Genomic DNA, 22,587 nt, shown 5'->3' on the forward strand with positions numbered 1-22,587 from the left:
CCATTTGGAGAGTAACCCAAAGCTTGCAAAATATGTTTTGGGAGAATTTCATAAAGTCATAAAAATTTCAATTGTATTTTACATTGATCTATTATAGTTTGTATTAATCACTTGTCCTGCACAATGACCTCACTAGCCTTGGGTTAATTTGGCATACTCATGTGCAAGTGTGTGGGTGTAGACACAGACGTGTGTGTAGATTCTCTTGCCAATCAGAAAACCTCAGAACCCTAGTTCTTTTTCATATTTGCACAGGCAAAGTAGATTTAAAAGTACCTTTAACCAATTCATATCCAAACATATCATGAAGCCTCATTCTTCCACCCTTGTTCGCAAACAGTTTTATGTCAGGCTATGTGAATGATCTATCTTTAGCTTCCAAAAGGAGGCTTTCTATTAAAAGCCTTCGTAAGGTAGCATGCAGAGGAGATTAAGAGCCCCCCTCCTATGACGGACACTACCGAACAGTCATTCATTGCTTCTCTTTCCTCCTTGCAGGCAGTCCCTGATTCCCAATGTAAAAGCTGTTAAGACCACAAATATAGTTTTCCACCTTCCTCATTGAGGGTATATGCATACAACCCCAAAGGGACCTGACAAAGACAGTCAACATGCTGAGAATGACAGAGGAAAAAAATAGAAAGAGCTTGAGTCCTCGATGAATTAGCCAGCCCTTCAACTACTCTGTTGCCAGGTCTCTTCAAACATGAGAAAATAAATGCTCCGTGTAAGCCACCTTGGGGGTATTCAGTTACCTGTAGCCACAAACATCCTAAATGATACACCTGCCTATCTCTAAGAATTTTTGAACCTTGCTAAGCCTCAGTTTTTTCAGCAATAGAAAAAGGAAATATGGAAACACAGTCTTTGCAGATGATCAGGTTAAGATGAGGTAAATAGGTTCTGGTACCACGTCCCATGTGTGGGCGTGTCCCCATACCAACAAGCAAGTTTCAGGACACCAGCTGGATGTCCTACAATTCAACTCAGTCCTGACACTATCTACCTAGGGATTGCATAAGATTCTACAGGTTAAGGGTTCAGTCCTAAAAGACTGCCCCGCCCCACCCCAGTCCCCCTCCCCCTACCTTCAGACGCCAGTCACAACTCCAGATTGTTACCTGTGCTTCTGACCGACTGGCTATAAATCAAAGGTTCCCAAGATCCTCTCCTCGGTTTAATTTGCTAGAGTGGCTCAAACAACTCAAAGAAATATTTTATTTACCAGATCACCAGTTTATTATAAAAAGATATAACTCAGGAAGAGCCAGATGGAAGAGATGCATAGGGCAAGGCATGAGGAACGGGCGTGGAGCTTCCACGCCCTCTCCAGGTGAGACAGGCTCCCACTATCTTCCTGTGTTCACCAACCCGGAAGCACTCTGACCCCTTTGGAGTTATTATAGAGGCTTTATTAAACAGGCATGATTAATTAACTCATTAGCCATCCGTTACTGAGTCAATCTCCAGCCCCTCTCCCCTCCCTGGACTGAAAGCTCCAACCCTCCAATCACATGGCCAGCTCCACTGGCAACCATCCGCCATCCTCAGGTGCTTTCTAAAATTCACCTCATTAACCGAACAAAAGACACCTTTAGTGCTCTTATCACTTAGGAAATTCCTAGGGTTTTCAGAGCTCTGTGCTAGAAATCAGGACAAAGACCAAATATGTTTCTTATTGTAAATCAGAATCTCACGCGAGGTCGTTAGGGTGGGCTCTAATCCAATATGACTGTATCCTTATACAAAGAAGAAACTTGGACACAGAGACACACACAGGAAAAAACGCCATGGGAACATGAAGGTAGAGATCAGGATGATGCATCCACAAGCCGAGGAACACAGAGATGGCCAGCAAAGCAGCAGAAGCTAGGTGAGAGGCTTGGAACAGCCCTCGGAAGAAACCAACTCGGCCAGCACCTTGGTTTTAGACTTCTGGCCTCCAGAACTATGAGACAATCAATTTCTGTTGATATCCAGTTTGTGGTACTTTGTTACAGCAGCCCTAGAGAACTAATACATAATGCAATGTCAAAAATAAACCCAAATTCCAAAAGAAACCAAATCCCCCCCAAAAAGAGAGTGTTCACATTTTTTATAGTCATGCAATCATAAGCTGATGTTTATTTTCTGGATAATTGATGGTAGTATAGTAGAAAAAAATAATTTTCAAAATAAAGTCTTTACATATGGATTGACCTTAGGTCAGAAACTTTAGAGCTTCTCAAAAGAAAGAGGAATATTCTACAGAGAAAGAAAACAGAATAATTTGGAGGATATGTATTTTAATAGAATCTAAGGAGAATTTTCAAATATACAGATGGAACAGAACAATAAAGAGGGTTAAGAGACAAGTGCACTTTCTTAATAAAATGATGAAATCACAAATGTTAGAATAGATTAAGAAGATAATAATGAGTGAGTAGAGAAACCATTTGGACGTATCTTTTAAATTCTTATTCTTTACAAGGAAATATAAATTGCTATATTTGCATTTTCAATCATTACTTTTTAAGTCTTTCAGTTCCTTGAGATTTCTTACTAAAGAATTGTCAGTAAAAAGAGGTGGAAGAAAATGTTTTGTATTGAATTTGAATACATTATTCATTTAATTACAGCCTTCAGATAACAAAGGTTTCCTAATGTAGTCTCACCTAAAATTAATAGATATATATTCAATGAATCCAAATGTTTAATGAGCTACAAAGTTTATTAACATTCCATGTCATTTATTTTTTAGTTTTATTAAAGCTCATCTATTCCCCACAGGTTTGTGGTGCACATATCACATAAGAAAAAGGCAAAATTAAATTTAAATTCTTATGTAGCAGAATTTCCTATAAGCAAATGAATACCAACATGGCTACATGATTTCAGAACTGCCAGATTTAAAAGCGAAGATTAAAGTTTTTATTTGCTTTTAATTAATCTTTTATTTATACATAGAGTGCAAACAAGTGCAAAAGTTACCAACAGATCTATAGAATGAGATTTTATATGAAAATGGGTATAATTTCTGAAAAATCATACACTAAAAGTAGACAGTAGCCCTACTGCTCAAATAAGTACCTCCCTCAGCTGTTGAGTGATGGCAGAAATTACTGAAGTGATTAATTTCTGTAAAAAGATAAATATTCTTTAAGGGGTAACACTTAAAGCTATTCTCACTGAAAATTTTTGCCATCCCAAACTAAAGGCAAATTTTTATAGATAGAGATGGGAACTTGGGGAGGAGGAAAGAAGCACCTAAGATGCAGGCTGGAAGCACCCACACCAACATTTGTCAGTTCCCTTATTTTATTCATATCTATTCAAGATTCTGTTTTTCCGAATGAACATCATCTTCTCATGTAAACCATGATATGGAAATCAGAGATCCAGATACCAGATACACTTAGGCAAACCAGGGTCTAATCCAAATTCATTTGCAAACATTTATTGAGTATCTACTATTCACAAGATTCTGAGCTAGATTTTATGGGAGATTCAAATCTAAGAAAGACATAGTGGCCAAGTTCTCAGAAGCTTTCAATCCGGCTAGAGTATAAAATAAGTTTAAAATTCACTAACTATATAGGCAATATAACATGATGGTAAGAACACAGACCCATGAGTTAGATTGGTTTGAACTGTGGCTCCAACTTACAAGTCATGCAATGTCTCTCTGCTTCAGTTTCTCAGCTGTGCAATGGGAAAGAGCCGTTACAAAGACTAACTGAGTTAAATGTATGTAAAGCACTTGGAATAGTTCAAGCAATAAGTATGAGGTAAGGGTCATTTGAGGAAACTCAAAGTGCTAATGGAATTCAAGGGAGGGCAAGATGGCACTGGATGGAAAAATCAGGAATGATTTTTCTAAGATAGATAAAATAAAGCAGACAATATTAGTGACTCCCTCTCTCCCATCATACACACAAGAACTCATCTACCATTTCAGAAAGTACTTCTGTCATTCTGTTGCCTGACAGGCTCACTTCGCGGGTGGATAGTACTGTAACTTATTCTTTTCCTTTTGTTTGCTAATTCTCCTTGGTCACAATGAGAACAACTTGCACTAAAACTGTCATTTTATAACAAAAATATGTCAACATTCCACACACAGTCTTTGCAAAAATGTCAGGATGAATTTTTATGATGCGAATGTCATGAATATCCTTCCACATTCATTTATTTTTAATATATGAAGAAGTTCGCTCTTGTCTGCTAAGGGAAGAGAGAACACGAGACTAATTTGGTTCGTATCACGGTATTGATTTTTCAGGATGGCATAGATATTGGTGTGGTTGGAATTCAACCAAATAATCCAGAACAATCAAAAATAACTTATCATGCTTACACAAAGTAAAATATTAATACCTCTTCAAATGTTTGTACACCATATAGAACTTATTTTAAAATGTTTTTAAAACTACACTACAATATAAACTATATAAACTTTTAAAATATTAACTTCTTCAGTTTTCTTTTAACTTAGAGAAGTAGGTATTGTGTGTTGAATTGTGTTCCCAGAAAGATATGTCATAGTGCTAACTCCCACTCCCATACCTGGAAATGAGACCTTATTTGGAAATAGGGTCTTCGCAGATATAATCAAGCTATGACGTCATGCTGTATTAAGGTAGGCCCTGATCAAATGACTGGTATCCTTATAAAAAGAGGGAAATTTGGACACAGAGACAGAGCAGACACACATAGAGAAGAAGAAGTCCATGTAATGATGGAGACGAGATTGAAGTGTGCAGCTGCAAGCTACGGAACACCAAGGACTGCCAGCACACAGCAGAAGCAGGAAGAGGCCAGGAAAGATTCTTCCCCAGAGCCTTGGAGGCAGCACGGCCCTACTGAAACCTTGATTTCAGACTTCTAGCCTCCAGAACTGTGATAGGATAAATTTTGGTTGTTTTAAGACACCTGGTTTGTGGTACTTTGCTATGGTAGCCCTAGGAAATTAACACAGTAGGTCAACTCATTCATTCGGCAACACTTATTGACTCTGCTATGTGCTGGCATGCACCTAGTGCTGGGGATGCTGGGTGAGCAAGTGTGACAAAATCCCAGTTCTCAGGAGCTTATGTTCTTGCAGAGAGGACACACATTCAACGAACAAAATGTACTATCTTTCGTTAAATTCAATCGCCAACATCCTATCCAAAGTACCTCTCTCAAGTCATTCTCTAACAGTAGTTTGTTTAATTTTCTTTATAATCTTCATCACTATATGAAATTGTCTTCTTTGTTTTATCCTATGATCGTTGTCAGTCCCCTCTCATTTCATTCCCAGCTTTTAGAGGAGTATGTGGCATTGTAAACATCCAATAATTGTTAAATGAATGAATGAATGAATAAAAAAGGTATAGGATAGCAGAGTGCTTATTAAGGAGGTGTGACCTTTTCTAAAGATCAAAACAGGCTTCCCTGTGGAAATGATATTTGGGCAGAGTAATAAATAGGAGTTAACTGCTCACTAGGGACTAATGGGAATTAATTTGAAGAATAGACAGTAAAGAGTATTTTAAGCAAAGAAAATAGCACTGATGGAAGCCTTAAGGCAGGAAAGAATAGAGCACACTTCAGAAATTCATAGGTCAAGGTGGCTCAGGCCCAAAGAGTGAAGGAGAGGCTACATCGAGGCAAGTCTGGTGAAGCAGGGAGTGACCAGATCCTAGAGGGCACTGAAGCCAGCTTAAGCATTTTGACCTTATCCTAGTAAACAACAGAAAATCTTTGCAGAGTTTTCAGAAGCAGAGTGAATGATCATATTTGCCTTTTAAAAGTTTCTCTCTGGCTCCTGGTTATGGTTGGAAGCAGACAAGAGAGAACATGGAGGGACGAGTTACGGGCTATTACAGCAGTCTGGATAAGACATAAGGGTGGCTTAGAGCAGGAAGCTAGCTATGAAGAAATAGACAGATTCAAAGGTTGCATAAGTAGTTAAAAAAAACAGACAGAAGATTGTGATGGATTAGATGTGAAGGATAAGGACAAGGTTTCTGGCTCATGCTGCTGGGTGAACGGGGTATCATTCTTTCTAATAAGGAAGTAGAAGACAATCGGGTAGCAGAGGACGGGTAAAAGAGTTTAGTTTTGACCATGTTGAGTTTCCAATGACACATCCATATGCAGATACTGAGTAGACAGCGTCACAGATGAGTCTGGATCTTGGCAGAGAGGGTTGGGCAGAGACATCCTGTAAGGAATCATGGACCTAGAGATGGTAATTGGCAACTGTATTCAGAGAGAAGAGAAGAAGGTCTTGGATTATGTCTTGAGAAACTAAAGCAATTGTATATATCTTTAATTTCTTTACAATCTAGAGGACTTTTTATTTTTGTGAACATAATCTCTCCATTGCCTAGTTTGCTTTTAAAAAAAATTTAAACACACTGAAAAACATCAAATCTGTTGCAGTCAAATGCTCTACCACTGAGCTATATCCACTAAACATCAAATATTCGGAATCTTATTCTTAACAATGAGATCCTAAATGTGACTCAAAGGGGATTATAAATTTAATTTGCTTTAATGTATGTATCAACGGTAAATTTATAGCAATTAAACCTCTTGACATTTATTCTGTACATTTGTAAATTCCAAGTAAGTTTTGGATAAATATTCTTCATAGAAGAAATTACCTTGGTGCTTGCTTTGGCAGCACATATACTAAAATTGGAACAATACAGAGAAGATTAGCAGGGCCCCTGCTCAAGGATGACATGCAAATTTGTGAAGTATTCCATATTAAAAAAAAAAGAAAGAAAAAGAAAAAAATCAACTTGCCTTGCTATATTCAAGCTTCCTATATAAATATCTTCATACAAATTCAAACCCAAGACAAGTTATTGTCACCAGATTGAATTCTCATTCCTTTCTCAACTTTGAACTAGTTTTTCATTTTCTGATATGCCTTTGGATTATTGAGTACTTCCTGACTAGAAGAGAGGTAAGAGAGCAACGACTTAACACCATGACTAGTTCACAAAACCAATCTCAGGTCATAAGAGCATGAAAACACAGGCAGGAGGTGATAACATGGACAGACTGTTCTTTCCAGAAACTGCTTTGGAAATGGGCAATATTATGGAATGTTTATGGAATCTAATTTCCACTTAATTCAGAGAAAAAATTGCCAATTTTAAGATGTCTTCTTATTATTTACAAAACAAAAGCTTATTTCTAACCAACCCATCTTTGAAGTGTCTTGCATCTTAAAATTTATTTATTCTGTTCCCTTCCATCATCCTTGAATCAAAATTGATCATAAAGTTATAAACACAGTCTCCTCGATTCTCCTTACTTGTTATATAACTAAGCTATCAGTGTTGATCATATAGAGTGATAGGAATTTCAGAACTATAAGCCTCTTTAGAAATCATTTGGTTCAATTTTATTTTCATAGGTGAGGAAACAGAAGCTTAAAGACATTAACTGACTTCCCCCAAAACACACACTAATGGTTTTCCTTTTCAACAGTTTACTACCAACGTTACTACCACTTAACTCATCTTTTCATATTTTGGAGGGAAAAACTGTGCTGAGCTAAACTATCTATCATTATACACAAGTTTTATCCCACTATAAGTAAGCTGCTCTTTAATAGTAGACATAAATCAACTATTATCTTTCAAAGGTTACTAGCATTCCGTATTATATAATAAAAGTCTCAGGAAAGAATACAGAGCATTTCAGTTCCAGCTCTCCTTCTCTGTTGTATCATGAGGTCATATTTGGAATGTTCTTTTACTCCAGTGTAAAGCAAACTGTGTATTTCCATGAGGACTTTTACTGTACTCTTCCTTAATTCATAATATGAAGGGGAGTATTAAGAGGAATTTACAAATCTGTAACTCCTCATCACAAAAATAGGGATTTGACTCCTACTGTTCCAGAAATCTCACTGAATAAAAAAGGTTCGTAAATGCTGAATTTCGTAAAAATAGATTACAAATATATTTTTCATCTTCTCTTGGAGTTTACCTTGATTCCTTCTCATTTCTCAAAGTGACCTTTGGAAATACTGCAATCTTCAATTCACGAGCAGAGAAAGACACCCATTCCTGTCTTAACGAAGTAATTTTAGAAATTACAATAATAGGGCATCACTATGAACAGTAATAGGGCATCATATGAACAGTAACAGGGCATCACTATGAACAGTAACAGGGCATCACTATGAACAGTAATAGGGCATCACTATGAACAGTAATAGGGCATCACTATGAACACAATGGAGGGAAAGGAAATTTTTAGCTAAGTATAACTCATATCCACAATTTCAGGATATACATTTATATAACAGGAGAATTAGGTATATATTTAATTCTTTCTCATGTTCTCATTGCAAAATTGAATAAAATCCAAACTCCTTACTAAGTCCTAGAAGACCTGTCACCATCTCAACATTGCCCAATTCCAGCCTCATCTCAGACCACTTCCTCACTCACTATCCATCCACCATCTGTCCCTTGAAAATGACGACATACAGCCAAACTCAAGACCTTTGCTTTAGCTTTTCTCAATGCCTGGACTATTCTTACCCTTGATCTTCACATAGCAGGGTAGCCTTCCCTGACCATCCTGTCTATGCACACACGTGCCCACCTCAGGTCTCTCCTATTACCCTGCAGGGCATTTGTTACTATCTAAAATCATTGTTATTTTATAAGTTTATAATCCACCTTTCCCCAATAGACTATAAACTACATGAGGAAAGGGATTTTAATCCTAATTTACTCTTTGGTCCCCAGGCACATAGATCAGCGCCAAGCACGGAGCTGACGCTCAACTAATAGGCATTAAATGAACGTAAAGTTGATATTGGTCTAATGCTATTTATACCTGTCATTCACTCAACTACATTTATTGTATACTCTGTGTAAGATAACTTACTGGGTATTATCTAACAGTAAAATTTTCAAGTAGAGTTTTCCAAATTCCTAAGATCAGAAGGAAAATCAAATCCTAAAATTATAAAAGGTTAATGTTGACCTTGAACTTAGAGATGATCTAGAGCAGCTTCTTTGTCTTACACAGGTGGGAACTAAGAGACAGGGACAATAGTGTCCTGCCCAAGGTAACACGTTTTCACTGTTTCTAAAAAAGAAGTTGCTAAGTCAGACTCTCAATGGAATAGCTATAACACTAACATATGAAGTTTATTTCCCACCAATGAAGTACAATTTCTATTATAACTATATTATAAACATTATTACCATGACTACTACCACCACTTCTACCAGACTCTGGGGTAGATGTGAGATAGCACTTTGTTTCCTAAATGTGCGAATGACTACGCCTAAAACACACCAAATCCTTTAAACACCAAACAGATCAATCAGTCACCAAATACATAAATTCCATCAACTCTTTATCAATTGACAGACTATAGCCTGCTCAAACCAGCTGACAATAAAAATCAAGGACTACAGCCCAAAATGGTTGAATCAGTAGTACCATAAAAGATATAATCCCACACCAAGGCAAACACATTGAATTGATTATTTCATTTTGTGTGTAAGTTAAGGCTTGCAGTACGTCACACAGTGCCTCTAACAGAGGGGTCAACAAATATTGAATTGAATATGCTACAGATACTAAGTAACCGTCAGATGGCAGCTGGACAGATGGATGAAAGAAAGAATGGTTCAATTCATGAAAACTTCTATCACCAGGTTTGTGCTATTCTGCTTCGTATCTCTCGTCGTCCTTGGTACAGTGCTATGCACAGCCCAGATGATCCTTCTGGCAACATTCAGGGAATCAAAGAATCCTTAGTGTTAGCGTTAATTTGGGGTTAGAAGAAGAGTTAAGAATTTATTTCTCTATGAAGACTTCACTTAACCAAAATCCATCTCTTCCAAATGACCATCTAGCTCCTTTTTAAAGATATTCACAGCTGTGCCTCCTTTAATAACTTTCAGGTACTTAGCAACAGAATATGTGGAAAATCTTCCCTAATAAATAACACAGAAAGCCCTTCAGTTGCCGTTGTAGTTTTAAAAACTGATTTCTTTTAAGAATATAACAATATTTTGGGTTAGAAACCTTTCATCTTTTGACTATGTCTGTTAGGAGGCAATGAATTTGGTGGGCTTAAGTACCTTTAAAATTAATACAGTCAGGGTCCACCCAGTAGAACCCGGTTGGCTTGCACTTTGTACCAGGACAAAGTGAGATACGGTAAAGTCGGGGAGGAAGCAACAGGTTCCTTTTCACCCCATGGCCCTCCTCTCATCACCATCCTGTGAAAAGTCTGGAACCCCCTTGAGATGGTCTGCTTGTTGCCTGTATCATGATAACCTGACAAATCCCCTTTGCAAAAGCCCCTACTGTGCCCTAAACAGACAGCGCAGTTAGAAAGCTTAAGCTATTCCTTACACCTTTAGAACATAACATTTCACATTAAATTGATAGCCGTCACCAACAACTACAGGGCATGACAGCTACATACACCATACAGGTGAGTGGTTAAACGTTGCACACACAATGTAGGTAAACAGTTAACGTGGTTAACGGGCTCTGCAGCCCCCTGAACTTGCATTCAGGTCCCAGCCCCCACTCACCAGATGCCTGCTCTTGGAACCTTCTCCAATTGCTCTAAGCCTCAGTATTTTCACCTGTGAAAGCAGAATAATTGCACCTGTTTCTTAGCACTATTGCGTGAATTAAATAAATGCCTGATGTGTCTGACAAGTAGTGGGCCTTCAAGCACAGTAATTAGTAGTGGCAGTAATGAGAGCATAAATGGCTTAAATACTTCAAGCACCAACTAAAAGCACAAACATATCTGCTCATGTGCATTCAGTGATTTGAAAGTTAACCATGGCGGTTCCACCCACTCACCACTACAAAATCCAAATAGAAGGAAATGGAGAAAAGTGAACCACAACCTGTCTTCTCTGTTGCAAGTTTTCTAATTAGCACGTTAACTAATTCACTCCTTACAAATGTGCAATTCGTAAACAGAAACTGTTGTCTTAGACATTGATAAGTGATTTTAAAAATGTAAATGCATTACAAACTCATTGTAATTAGACAGAATTAAGAATTGCACACAATTTGTTTTCTCTTTATGCTGGACTTTTTTTTATTTTACAAATTCATGATTCTAACAAGGACACTATGTTAAGGCATTAATTAAAATCTGTAGTATCTTGGATGGATATGCAATTTTCATTAAGTGAACCCAGTATGGTCAAAGTGAATCTCAAAAATAATTCACTCCCCAAATACTTTAAACCTAAGTCTTCTGAACATATTTTTAGCAATAATGTTTGTTTTGTTTTGCGTTGTTTTACTTTTCAGATTTAGTGGATCATAAGAAAGTAACAGTGAAGTTTTGCTTTCTTGGGTAGATCCAATTGACATTGTGTTTTGCACGTAAGCGGGCTCAGAATCATTATAAACTGATTCAACTGCAAATTTATTTGCAAATTTGGAGAAGTCAACTTCAAAACAATGAAACTAAAAAATATCTAGTAGAAAGGTAAGGATGCGATTAAACACCAAAATATTAAGTGAAAAGAAATCAACCCTATATCTCAGATGCTTTTCTACATGAGGATAAACAAAAAAATACCCAATTAAATGACTTACTCATTTCAAACACCCAAACTACAACGAGTACTAAAGAACAAAAACATTTTATCCATAAAGCTTTAAAAAATAATTCCTAATTCATATTTGAGCTAGACTATGTTTAACAATTTTTCTTTTTCTTGGTAAATAATTATTTAAAGAAAAAATAGTGCAAAAAATCCACCCTATTCTATGCCATTTTGGGGAATTAGTCATTGTGCACTAATTCTTGTTATTCTCTATTCTACGGCTATTTCTCTGGGCCTCTCTAAAATCACACAATAAATTTGGCCTTGACTGTGACAGTCTTTCTTTCTTACTTACATATCACCTTTATATGTAAAGAAACAGGGGGAGAGGGAGAGTCTTTAAAAAGTAAAACCCTGTTCTGGGGACTCCAAATCATCAGAAGAACTACAGCGCCACCTTGTGGAAGAAACTATCGAGTGAAATGCTTTGATTCCATCAGGAAAGAAATGTGATTGAATATCTTAGCCATCAACTCTAGTTTCTTTTAATGATATATAACTTTTAAATGTTTTAATCTGGAATGTCTGTCAAACAGCAAAGGCTGCTATTACTTTAGGGGACTAACATATATAATGCAGAAACCAGATGATTTAGGTGTATGTTATGGATAAAGAAAAATACAAAGTTAACATCTTTATTAGAGGTTTCCCCAGAACCTAGGAGGAAAAGAGGGTGGGGGTGGGAGAGAAATAAAGCTGGACGTCTTGGCTTTTCCATCCTTGAAAGGAATAAGGAAACTCTTAACATGAATGCAGCACAGTGTCTGAGGAACTTATTAAGGAAGCACTTCCTTTAATCAATCAGAAAAGACAGAGGCAGAAATAAGTTAAGGAGGTGGGAGGGGAAATATGGTTGATTGGGTGAGATGAGAGCAGTACATCTCTCTCTATTTTTTCTTCCTAGTTCAATTAACCAAAATATAGTGAGAGGCTATAACGTGCCAAGCACGCGCTAGGCACAGGGAGTGAAAAGACAAATGATACACACAGTCCCTTCCTCAAGACACTGAGAGGGTGGGGAAGCACACAGACCGAGGTGGAGGAAATGCTCAGAAAGGCCTCTCTGGGAGGTCACGCTCGCTACCTGAAAGACACCGAACAGAACCTCAAGGGGTATGAAAAAGGGTAGAAGACTGTTCACTCACTCTCTCAAATCAGCAAGCAGACCAAATAAGGAAACAAGGGGTGAACCCTTTACTCCAACGTACTTTTCAAAGTACTTTCCAAACTACTGTGTATCCCATACAAACCCCAAAAAAGCATACAGTATAGAACATCCCTTTAGAGTTAAAACCCTCTCCTTCCTCTGTGCTCCCATAACAATTTGCTCACAACCTAATATGAACCTTAACTCCTTATGAATAATTATGAATGGTTACTTAGCTGCCTGCTTCATCTAGGACTGTGAGCTCTTTGAAAATCAAGATTATCTTACTCACCTTTTTTTTTTGGTGAGGAAGATTGTCCCTGAGCTAACATCTGTGCCAATCTTCCTCTGTTTTGTATGTGGGACCTGCCACAGCATGGCTTGATGAGCAGTGTGTAGGTCCACACCTGGGATCCGAACCCACAAACCCCAGGCCACCAAAGAAGAGTGAGTAAACTTAACCACTATGCCACTAGGCCAGCCCCTCTTACTATTCCTTTTGTACTTAACACCAACCACAGTGCATATTCAGCACTCCACACATTTGCTGAGTTGAATCAGTTCTATTTTACAATGGTATTTGTGTCTGGCCAATGCTAAGCTCCAGAGTAAGAATCATGCAGACATTCCTTGAGACACCCAGGCCAGCACTAACCAACAGTGGGCTGATCTATTTCTAAGGGTGTCATTTAGCAAGCTCTTGTTTGGGGGACCTTCAGCCCTGAGTCTGTTTTGAAAACTCCATCTCCTAAACACACAAGGGCAGCGGAGAGCAGAGAAATTGTCTCCGTATCTACATCTATGTTTTTCATTTGGGAGTGGGAAACCTGGGGATGGTTTTTTTCTAAAATTTTCTAAATTGTCTTTCTTTAAGCAAACAACAATCTAAAGAGGTAGCTTGCTTGCCTGACAAAAAACTAAAAAGAATAAAGCAAGAAACATTAATATTATCTAAGAAGCTGACAAATCTCCGAGGGTGGCAGCTCGGCTCTCCCTCCCCCTCACGCCGCCCTCTCACCTCCTGGCTCACACTCCTCCCCACCCCCGCCCACCGGGCCTTTATTTTTACCTAAAATATTATCACCTGATTACAGAAGAGTTCGCAGCAGCCAGAGAGGAGAGCTGGTTACAAATCATTAACAAAGAGCAATTCGGAATCCAACTTCTGTCTTATTGGACTAACTTTTATTTCCATTTTATTCGGCCACGTTTAGGCACTCATCTCAAGCTAGTCCCACCAGTGCGCTTGATTGCAAAAAGAAACAAAACTCGCCAACTTGTAAACAACAATTGGAAGTCAAGATCTCTAGAGAAACCACTGTTAAGAAATTCAAAGTGTCCCACATTTGCCGTGTGCTTGGATACTAAAAGGGAGAGCTCAGCATGACGGTACCATATGTATGCAGATCAAGTACCGAATTCCCAGCAAGTCTATTTCTAAGTGAGGGCCAACAGTTTTATAAGCTGGCTTGCAAAGAAGAAATGCTTCGGCAGTCATTCAATAAGAAGAGAAATCTTGACGTGAAATAACAATTCTTTCAGCTCTCTATAGGGTCAAGGATTTAAGCTTCGCAGAGAAAATGCAGTGCCAAGATGGGGAAAAGTCATTACAATGCACCGAAAATCTCTCTCATCTAAAATGTCATTCCGACTTGTACCCTTGTAATAGAAAGCGTTAAGCATGAAGCTCATATTACAATCTATTTCTTAACTCCTACTTTTGATTAAACAAGAGAGTTGCACAAAAGGTCCAGGCCTGGTATCTGGTGCTTAATTGTTTCCTTCTCTTTTCCCTTTGAAAGTGAAAGGACTGTGAGCATGTTTCTCATTTCCTTAGAAGAATTATCAAGCCTCTCTGAATCTCAGTTTCTTCCTACGAAGGATAATAACACCACCTCAGCCAGTCACTGTGAGGGGTAAAAGACACAACAGATGTAAACAGCTAATTGTAAGCAGGTGCTCAGTAGAAAGAGTTCTCATTATTGGCACTGTTTTATTTTTTTTAGAGTGATTTTGGTATAAACTGCATATCCAAACTTCTAACATTTACAACATTCACCAAAACCCAATTTAAATAGATAAACTGTGCTCAAATCTTGTTGGTGTTACACAGAAAACCTCCAAGTTAGTGAAGCTCCTTTCTTATTAGATATTTCTAAAACAAGAGATTGTTCAAAGTGTCAGCTTTGGGATTTTAATAATAAAATAGAATTATCCATCTATAGTCTAGTTCGTTTTTCATCAAAAATCAGTTTCCAAAAAGAAAATCCAATTGTACCAACACAAAAATCCTAGTTGTGGCTGGTTGAAAAATCTGAGATCTTGTTGAAAAAGACAAGAATATGTCCTTTAGCATCTCTGAGGTAGCTAAGTTGAAAATGCCAAGGAAAGTGGTATTTTTGTGGTTATTTTATTACCCTTTCCAGCAATTTTCCACTTGGATACCTTTTAAACTTGCAATTTAGCCCACACTTTCTCCTTTATTGTATTTCAATCTGGGAGGCAAATATGTTAATCAACTTAATCGAAGAGCTGGAACCACCAAGAATTCTCCTTCTAGTTTTACTATTGATTTAGCTCTTAAATTTCCATTAATTAAATTAGGATAATAACCTGACTACTTGCAGGACAGCGTTGGCAAGAACTCTCGTGCTTCATCTCCGCATCTCCCCTCCATTTCCCACTGACAGAAAACAATTGTGGAACTAAATTTATCACAGTAAAAGTGCTTCCATTAAAAGATCTGATATTAAGTAAAATTCAGCAATAACCATAAATGACTTCCCTCTTTCCTACAAACCACACATATTCCCTTCTTCTCAACACAGTTCTAATTGCGTCGTATGGAAACCTATGAAATTAATTTCTCCTGGTTTTGGTCACTCCAATCCCTTGAACGAGCCCAAGAGAGCCAAGGGCTGAGCTCTGGAGCTCTCCATTATTTAAAACACATTTAAAGGTCCAAAGGAGACTCTGGGCAAGCAGACTGAGAAGGAGGATGGATGATAAATCAAAATAGTACGGTGTCTTAAAACTAAGTGAAAAGAAAGTTTCAAGAAGGTAGAAGTGATCAATTGTTAAACACTGCTGATAAGCAGAGGAAGAGGAAGCCAGATCATCAGATATGACAAGATAGAGGTTGCTATTGGCGCACACGGGCATGGTTTCTGTGGAACAGTGGAATCAAAGCCTGATTAGAACTGTCATGAGGATGGGAGCTGAGAACAAGGAGACACTGAGGTTTGCTGTAAAGGATGGGAAAAAAGTTGGTAGGCATGGGGGCATCGAAACAAGGGAGGTTTCTTTTTCCCTTTTGTTTAAGATTGTTGATAATAGAGCACGTTACTGCAGAGGAGATAGGACACATGGAATGATGCAACACAGAAAAGAGAGAATTATGGCAGCAAAGTTCTTGAGGAAGTGAAAAGAGATGGAATCCAGTACACAAGTAAAGGGTTGTCTCAAAATGGGGAAAGAGACACTTTCATTGTAACAGAAGGCTACAGATGTGGGCTGGCTGGTTGATGGAAAAATAACATAATCTGATCGCTTCTGCTTTCTCAGTGAGCTAAGAAGCAGAATCACTGAGAGTAAGGAGCTGGGAGGAGGAGCTGGAAATTTGAGAAGAAAGTAGAAAGTGTGAAATAGTAATCTCTAGAGAGAGAAAATAAATCAATAAGGAAATGGGACCTGTGGCCGACTGAACCGCAGAGACTGCATGAAGGCCCACTTGACACGCATAGTAATGAAACTGAAAAGAGATCAGCCAGAATAGTTAGGTATTTTTTTCTAGCCATCAACTGCAAGCTTGGGAAACATTTATTGAGTGTTTATTATGTGCCAAGAATGGTTCTAAGCGTTTTACATTTAATAATACCTCTGAGCCCACAACAACCCCATGAGATAGGTGCACGTGAGGAAACTGAGGCACAGAGCTGTTAAGAAATTTATCCAGAGCCACATAGCTAATAAATGTTGGACCCAGGATTCAAGGAGTATATGTCCAGAGCTCACATCTTTAACTTCTAAACTACAGTACCTTTCTGCAAATAGTTGGGATTAGTCAGTGTTGGTCTTCTACCATTTGAGTAAGGCAGGGAGGGAGGCAAGGAAGCTGAGGGTGTTTGAAAGTAATTAGACAATGGAATCTAATCTGGACAAGGAGCAAGTGAGGAGTGCTGGGAAGTAGAGAGTGGTGGACACCAAAAATGGTGGAGTCAACGGCTTGGAAGCCCCAGTGTGATCAAAAAATTATCATAGAGGCAAAGCTGAAAAGAGAGAGTGGTGGCTGGTGACTGGGATGTTAGAAATTGAAAATCTGAGGGCAATATACTTGTTCATAATGACAAAATCTAAGGTTTGACCATGAGAATTGGCAGCTATTGTTGGAGGAGGGGCGAGGAAAAGATTATATGAGAAAATCGGGGATTAGATGTATTTTCTACATGAACCAGGGATAGCAATGGAAGGAAGGATGTATTGGGTGTGAAAATCTTCACCAAGTGAGGAAGATTGGCTAGGAGACTGGGAGATTACTGCAGGATGAAAGGATGCTTATAGCCAGCTAGTCTTGTTCAAATAGGGGTTACCAAGTCATCCTAGTTTGCCCAGAATTTTCCCAGTTTTAGCACCGAAAGGCCTACATCTTGGTCCTCCATGAAATTGGGAGGTTGAGAGAGGAGGAAGGATGAGATATTTTCTGGAAGAGGCAATGAAAAGATAACACCTGCTCCATCTGCAGGCCCTGTGTGATGTGGATGTTATGAGTTTTACATTTAAAACCCTGTCATGTGACAGGTACCACTACTCTACTTAACTCCTCATCTCAGAATAGGAGGCTTTGCTCACATTAGCTGATTTATTTGAGGCAGATTTCCACCACATTTTCCTCCAATTTTGTCTGACTTGTTCCCGTAAGGGTAGTAATCATGTTTCCTATCTTCTTAAACCTAATATGCTCTAAAAGCTACAGCTAATTCTCTATGATCAATAAGTGTTGTAACTGCCTGAATGCGCCCAGTGGAAAATATTGCTCAGTTGAGAAACTCATGTCCCACTAAAGAGCCTGAACACTCAAGGAAGGACTGGTATCGCAGTATCCCCCTACTCCCACATGCCTGAAATAAGAAATCTCTCTGCCACGGAAGCATCCGCAACTCCCACCCTACTATTTCGAAGACTTCTGGGCCTAGAATATGGAGAATCATAGTATTTCATAGATAGAAGAAACCTTAAAGATACTTTAGAAGTTACTAAAGAGTCATGGAAACCATCTTCTTTGATTGAATCCTTACATGAACTCTCCACTCAGATTATGCACTAAATGTCGTTTCTGCGCGTTTCTAGTTTCACATGGCAACAAATGCTGCATGCTGTTTTCCAATTTGTTTTAGTATTGCACGTCAACAAAATTTGTGGCATATTAAGTGATTTCAGAATAGTATGTGCACAGAAAAAGGCTGAAAGAATACATAAAAGGTTAACTGAAAAATAATCCAAAAGCTGCAATGAGACCATCAGGATGGTCTGAGCTGTCTTCCGGGTCTTTCCTGCCTTCTTCTCTCCTTGCTCTTATCAGTAAACTTCTCAAAAGCAATTTCTTCAACTCCAATTCACTCTTGGGTTTGCAATCTGATTTTGGCCCACACTCTCTAATTACTATTACTAGTCACTAATTACTATTTTGATAGTCATTTCTGAGAAAATTCCAATTTCCTCTACTTTTATTATTTTGAGCATATACAGAATGAACTGTGTAACTACATACGAGCTAATTTTTATACAATTGTTAGTCACACAAATTTATAAGTGAGAAAAAAATCCTTTGATAGAAACCACATATCCACAATTCGAGGTTTAAACGTCCATCCTGCCAAATTCAGTACCCATCCCTCCTTGAAATTTCAGCAACACTAAAAACATTACCTATCTCTTCTTCCCAAAATTTTCTCACCCCTGTCCTATTTATTAAATATTTCTTCTCTTATTCTATTATTTTCTTTCCTTCCCTCTACCTTCAAAATTAGTTCATTATTTTATATAATTCTTGAACATTTAGCAATACTTTATGTCATCTCTCCTTTTAAAATTCTTTTTCCCTGAATGTATTTCCTGAATATTCCTTCTTTGGCTTCCTTAGTGGCTTTTTGTCTTCTTCTGGTCTCAAAGGCAGGTCATTTTCAAGAACCTACACTTGGACTTCACCCTTCTTTCTACAAAATTCTCCCTTCTTTCTTCATTAGTCATGTTGTCTCTTCTTGTGATTTCATTGGCCATTTCTAAACAGAATGTATCCCAAACCCAAACCTTTTTAGAATTCCTTCCTGCAGTTCCAACCTGTTGCTGAACATCTCCACCTGGGCGTCCCGCAGTCACCTCACACTCCATTTAAAATCACACCCATCTTCCCAACCAAAACCAGTTCTTCTTCTGATTTCCCTAAATCGGGTTAAAGAAGCTGCCAATGTCAGGGTCACCCAAACTTGATAACTGTATTTTTAATATATCCTAGTCAGTTAAAAAGGTTACCTTATTCTACCTCCACCATACGTCTGACAATCATTTCTTCTTATTCACTTCAATCATAATAGCTTCTTAATTGTGTTAATCGCCACCTTCCAGTTCATCTAGAATACTGTTGCCAAATTAATCTTCCAAAACCCAATGTTATAAAATCCTTTATCCAGAAACTTTTGACAGCCTTCTACTGTATGGCAAAATAAACTCAACCTACCTAGCCTGGCATCCTAGCCCCTCCAGGTGTATGCATTTCTCTGATAATACTTATGTGACAAAAGAGTCACACCTCTTAGATTCTAAAATCAGAAACAAGGAAATCCGGAATAATCAAAATTACCCTGGAAAAGCCCTTGGACAGGCGCTCCACTGGAGACCACGAGTTGGTTCGGCACAGGCAGTTTTTCCTCCAGCGTTGGAACAGATTCCTGTTTCTTTGGTTGAGCACCAGATGAAGTAGTTGGCTTGCTTTTAGGGTCCATTTTAAACGAAAAATGCATATATGCATATCTTTAAAAATTAGAATCACACTCAGCTCAGTGATATGTTCACACTTGAGAGGCCCCCAGGACAGAGACAAGTGGAGGGAACCACAGATTCACATCTTTCCTGACCTACTCACACCGGGGAATCATTGAAAGCAACGATGGGCAGTCTTGCCAGCACTATTTAAATTGGAATTTTTCTCTCTGTTTTATTTCTGGGACTGTTAGTTTGCTTTTGTTTTGTTAAAATGATGTCATTCCACTTCTGTCTTCTTTAAAAGTTATCTAGATACTTTACTTCTTCCCCAGAACTTGGAGGAGAGGAATCATGCCATATGCCTATTCGTATCTTCTCCCGCACTTAACACTGCACTGAGTCACCGTAAATATTCTCTCAACAAATCCAATTTGCTTTGATTTGTTTATAATAGTTAAGTGGATACCAGGGTACTTTCTAACAGAATATGCCGAATGAAAATATTTCCTATTTTATTAAGAATCTATATCTTTTTCCACGAACGCATATTGACAAAGTCTTTTCTACTGCAATTTTTAAAAAGCAGCGGCTATTTTTTCCACAATAAATTGGTCCATTTTAAATACAATAATAAAATAATAGTAAACTCCAGTGGAGGCAGTGAAATAGAAATATACTTGCTATCTATATTTGATAAAAATACACGTTAAAGTATATGTATATTTAAATACAGACTCATATATCTCTGTTCCAAATTAATAAGTATAATCTAGAGATGTCATATTAAACTAATAACAAGGAAATTACTGTAGTATGTCATCACGACTATATTAAAATCACCAAAGAAACTGATAGCATTCCTGCCGTAGACTATGTAAGGTTTGCCAGTGTTAATTTACATATACCCTATAAATAGAATCAAAACCTCCCAGAAAATCATAATTATACTACCCCACGTAACCTAAGATTGTTACTAGAGCCATTTAAATATTTACCTTGGGGAAGTATAAGATATCCAGAGCTGCATCTGGGAGTCAATTTAAATAAACTACCCTGGCATTTTGAGGGACACACAAAAATAAACTTTGGACTCACGGCCCCATCCTCTAGATACCTGTATTTGATTCTTCCTGAAATTTAGTCATAGGATCTACCCTGTAGCATCCGAGAGTGCACACTCGACAGATTTGACAAGTCATCTTGAGCAGGGGCAGTGCCAGTGGACATGCCCCAGACGTACCCAAAGGGAAACTATAAGAGTGACTCTAGGCGGTGTCACACACCCTTGCTTCCCTGGGCAACATCCGCGGGGCTTCGAGAATGTTCCTAGGAACGTTGATCCCCGAGTGAAGGTTGGAGCTTTCCAGCGACCACTAGAGGGCTGCGGGGAGCGCTACTGCAGGCTGCCCCCTGGGGGTCGGAGAAGGAAATGGCTCCAGCGATGTGATGAAGTCTACACGTTGAGCGCCAACCCGCAACCGGCCCTGAGCCTAAAACAGAGACCCAGTGAATGCAGGGGCTGGACCTCGGGTATTTGAAGCTAGACAGGTCATGGATGCCAGGCGTGCTTAGTAGAGAAGGACCTTCATATCTAGAAGTTTGTAGCTTTTCACACATATCCAAAGATGTTGCCCTGAAGGAGAAAAGTTATATTCAGAACTAGAAAAATAATAGAATTTAGACACACTTTGGAATCAAACAGACTTGTATTCCAATTACAGTTTTGCCTTTTACTAGCATGGTGTGGTGAGTGAGTAATATATTTAATCTCTCCAGTCTTCAGGTTCCTTATCTGGAAAATGTAAAGTGCTTGGTATAGACGGTGCTTCAAAAATAGAATGCATTCGATAAAATACACTGTTGTGGTTGTTTTCATTTAACCTACTTGTTTTGTTACTTTTTTTTAACCTAATACAGTGGGATTCTTTGAGACTCTGGGTATATCATTCAGTGCTCTCCCCAGCTACCTTTAATAAAATCTGGCCTCTCTGTCAAGATCCACACAGACTCCAGACCAATAAGAGCCAGACCTGGTGAAACATGAGTTGCCCCGGAAAAGTCTATTGCTCCCAGATCTGCTGTTTTGTACTTTAGGCATAGACTTGTAATTGTTCTCGTGAACATCAGACTGCAGCCTATCTAACTCCCCACCTAGTGGTGCCAACATGTCTAAATGGAACTTTCATCTGCATGTCTGGTACCTTGATTCACCAAGGAGTCGGTAGCCTGATCCTGAATTGCAATCTCGAGAATTGGCAGGATGGGGAGGAAATGTAGTACGAGGGGCCAAGCTACCTACCTAATGCCTGCCAGTCCCTTTGCCTAGTACTGGTCTCTGCACCTCGGCTCCAGCTATTAAGCATCCCAACATGGGGCACCAATGGCTCCCTGTTTAATGAATCTAATCCAGCCTGGTGCTGCCACCCAGAAGTTTCCCCCGTCCCATCTGTCTTTGCATCAGACTGTTGGACACTGACGTCAGCCCGAGTTTAAACTGTTATACCCTCAGCTTAGATTTTAAACTTTCGGTCTCCTTAGAGTCCATTTTCCCAAGCCCTCATTGCACAAACAGCCCACCTTAGTCTCAGATTGTTCCTTTCTCCGTTACAGCTCTCAATGGACCAGACAGTTATGGCTGCATTTTTTTTTAATAAGGAAAGATGAGGGTTGGAGTTATTGTCTGGAGACACTGAACTAGCACTAAGATTCCTCATAGAAGACATGGCTATAGAAATAGGGTCAATTGACACCATTAGTTAATTTCGTTAGTTAATGTTTTTATCAAGGAAACACACAAAAAGACACAGACACAACTATTAAAAGAGTTCTCTGTCCTCTAATCAAGAACGTAATTAATGC

The 22,587-nt window shown here is 38.6% G+C and overlaps 1 protein-coding gene and 1 non-coding gene across 5 annotated transcripts in view; one reads left to right on the forward strand and one right to left on the reverse strand.

The window, feature by feature from the left end:
• Window positions 1-21,100, reverse strand: part of NELL2 (neural EGFL like 2) — a 362,958-nt gene extending 341,858 nt beyond the window's left edge. Inside the window, exon 1 of one of the 4 annotated variants that reach the window (XM_070621103.1) lies at window positions 20,843-21,100. Coding sequence is in view for 2 of the 4 variants with exons in the window: in XM_070621102.1 (XP_070477203.1) it covers window positions 13,835-13,887 (53 nt within the window). In the remaining 2 variants the exon portion in view is untranslated. Of the gene's footprint in view, window positions 1-13,834; window positions 14,110-20,723 lie in introns of those variants that run through there. The other 3 variants (XM_008519672.2, XM_070621102.1, XM_070621105.1) reach the window with 3 other exon arrangements.
• LOC139083716 (U6 spliceosomal RNA) lies at window positions 6,637-6,743 on the forward strand. Its single transcript, XR_011540624.1, has one exon. It is a non-coding gene; the product is annotated as a U6 spliceosomal RNA (small nuclear RNA).
• Window positions 21,101-22,587: the final 1,487 nt, after the last annotated feature.

Source organism: Equus przewalskii, chromosome 5, assembly GCF_037783145.1.
Source record: "Equus przewalskii isolate Varuska chromosome 5, EquPr2, whole genome shotgun sequence".
In the NCBI taxonomy this organism is placed as follows: Eukaryota; Metazoa; Chordata; class Mammalia; order Perissodactyla; family Equidae; genus Equus; species Equus przewalskii.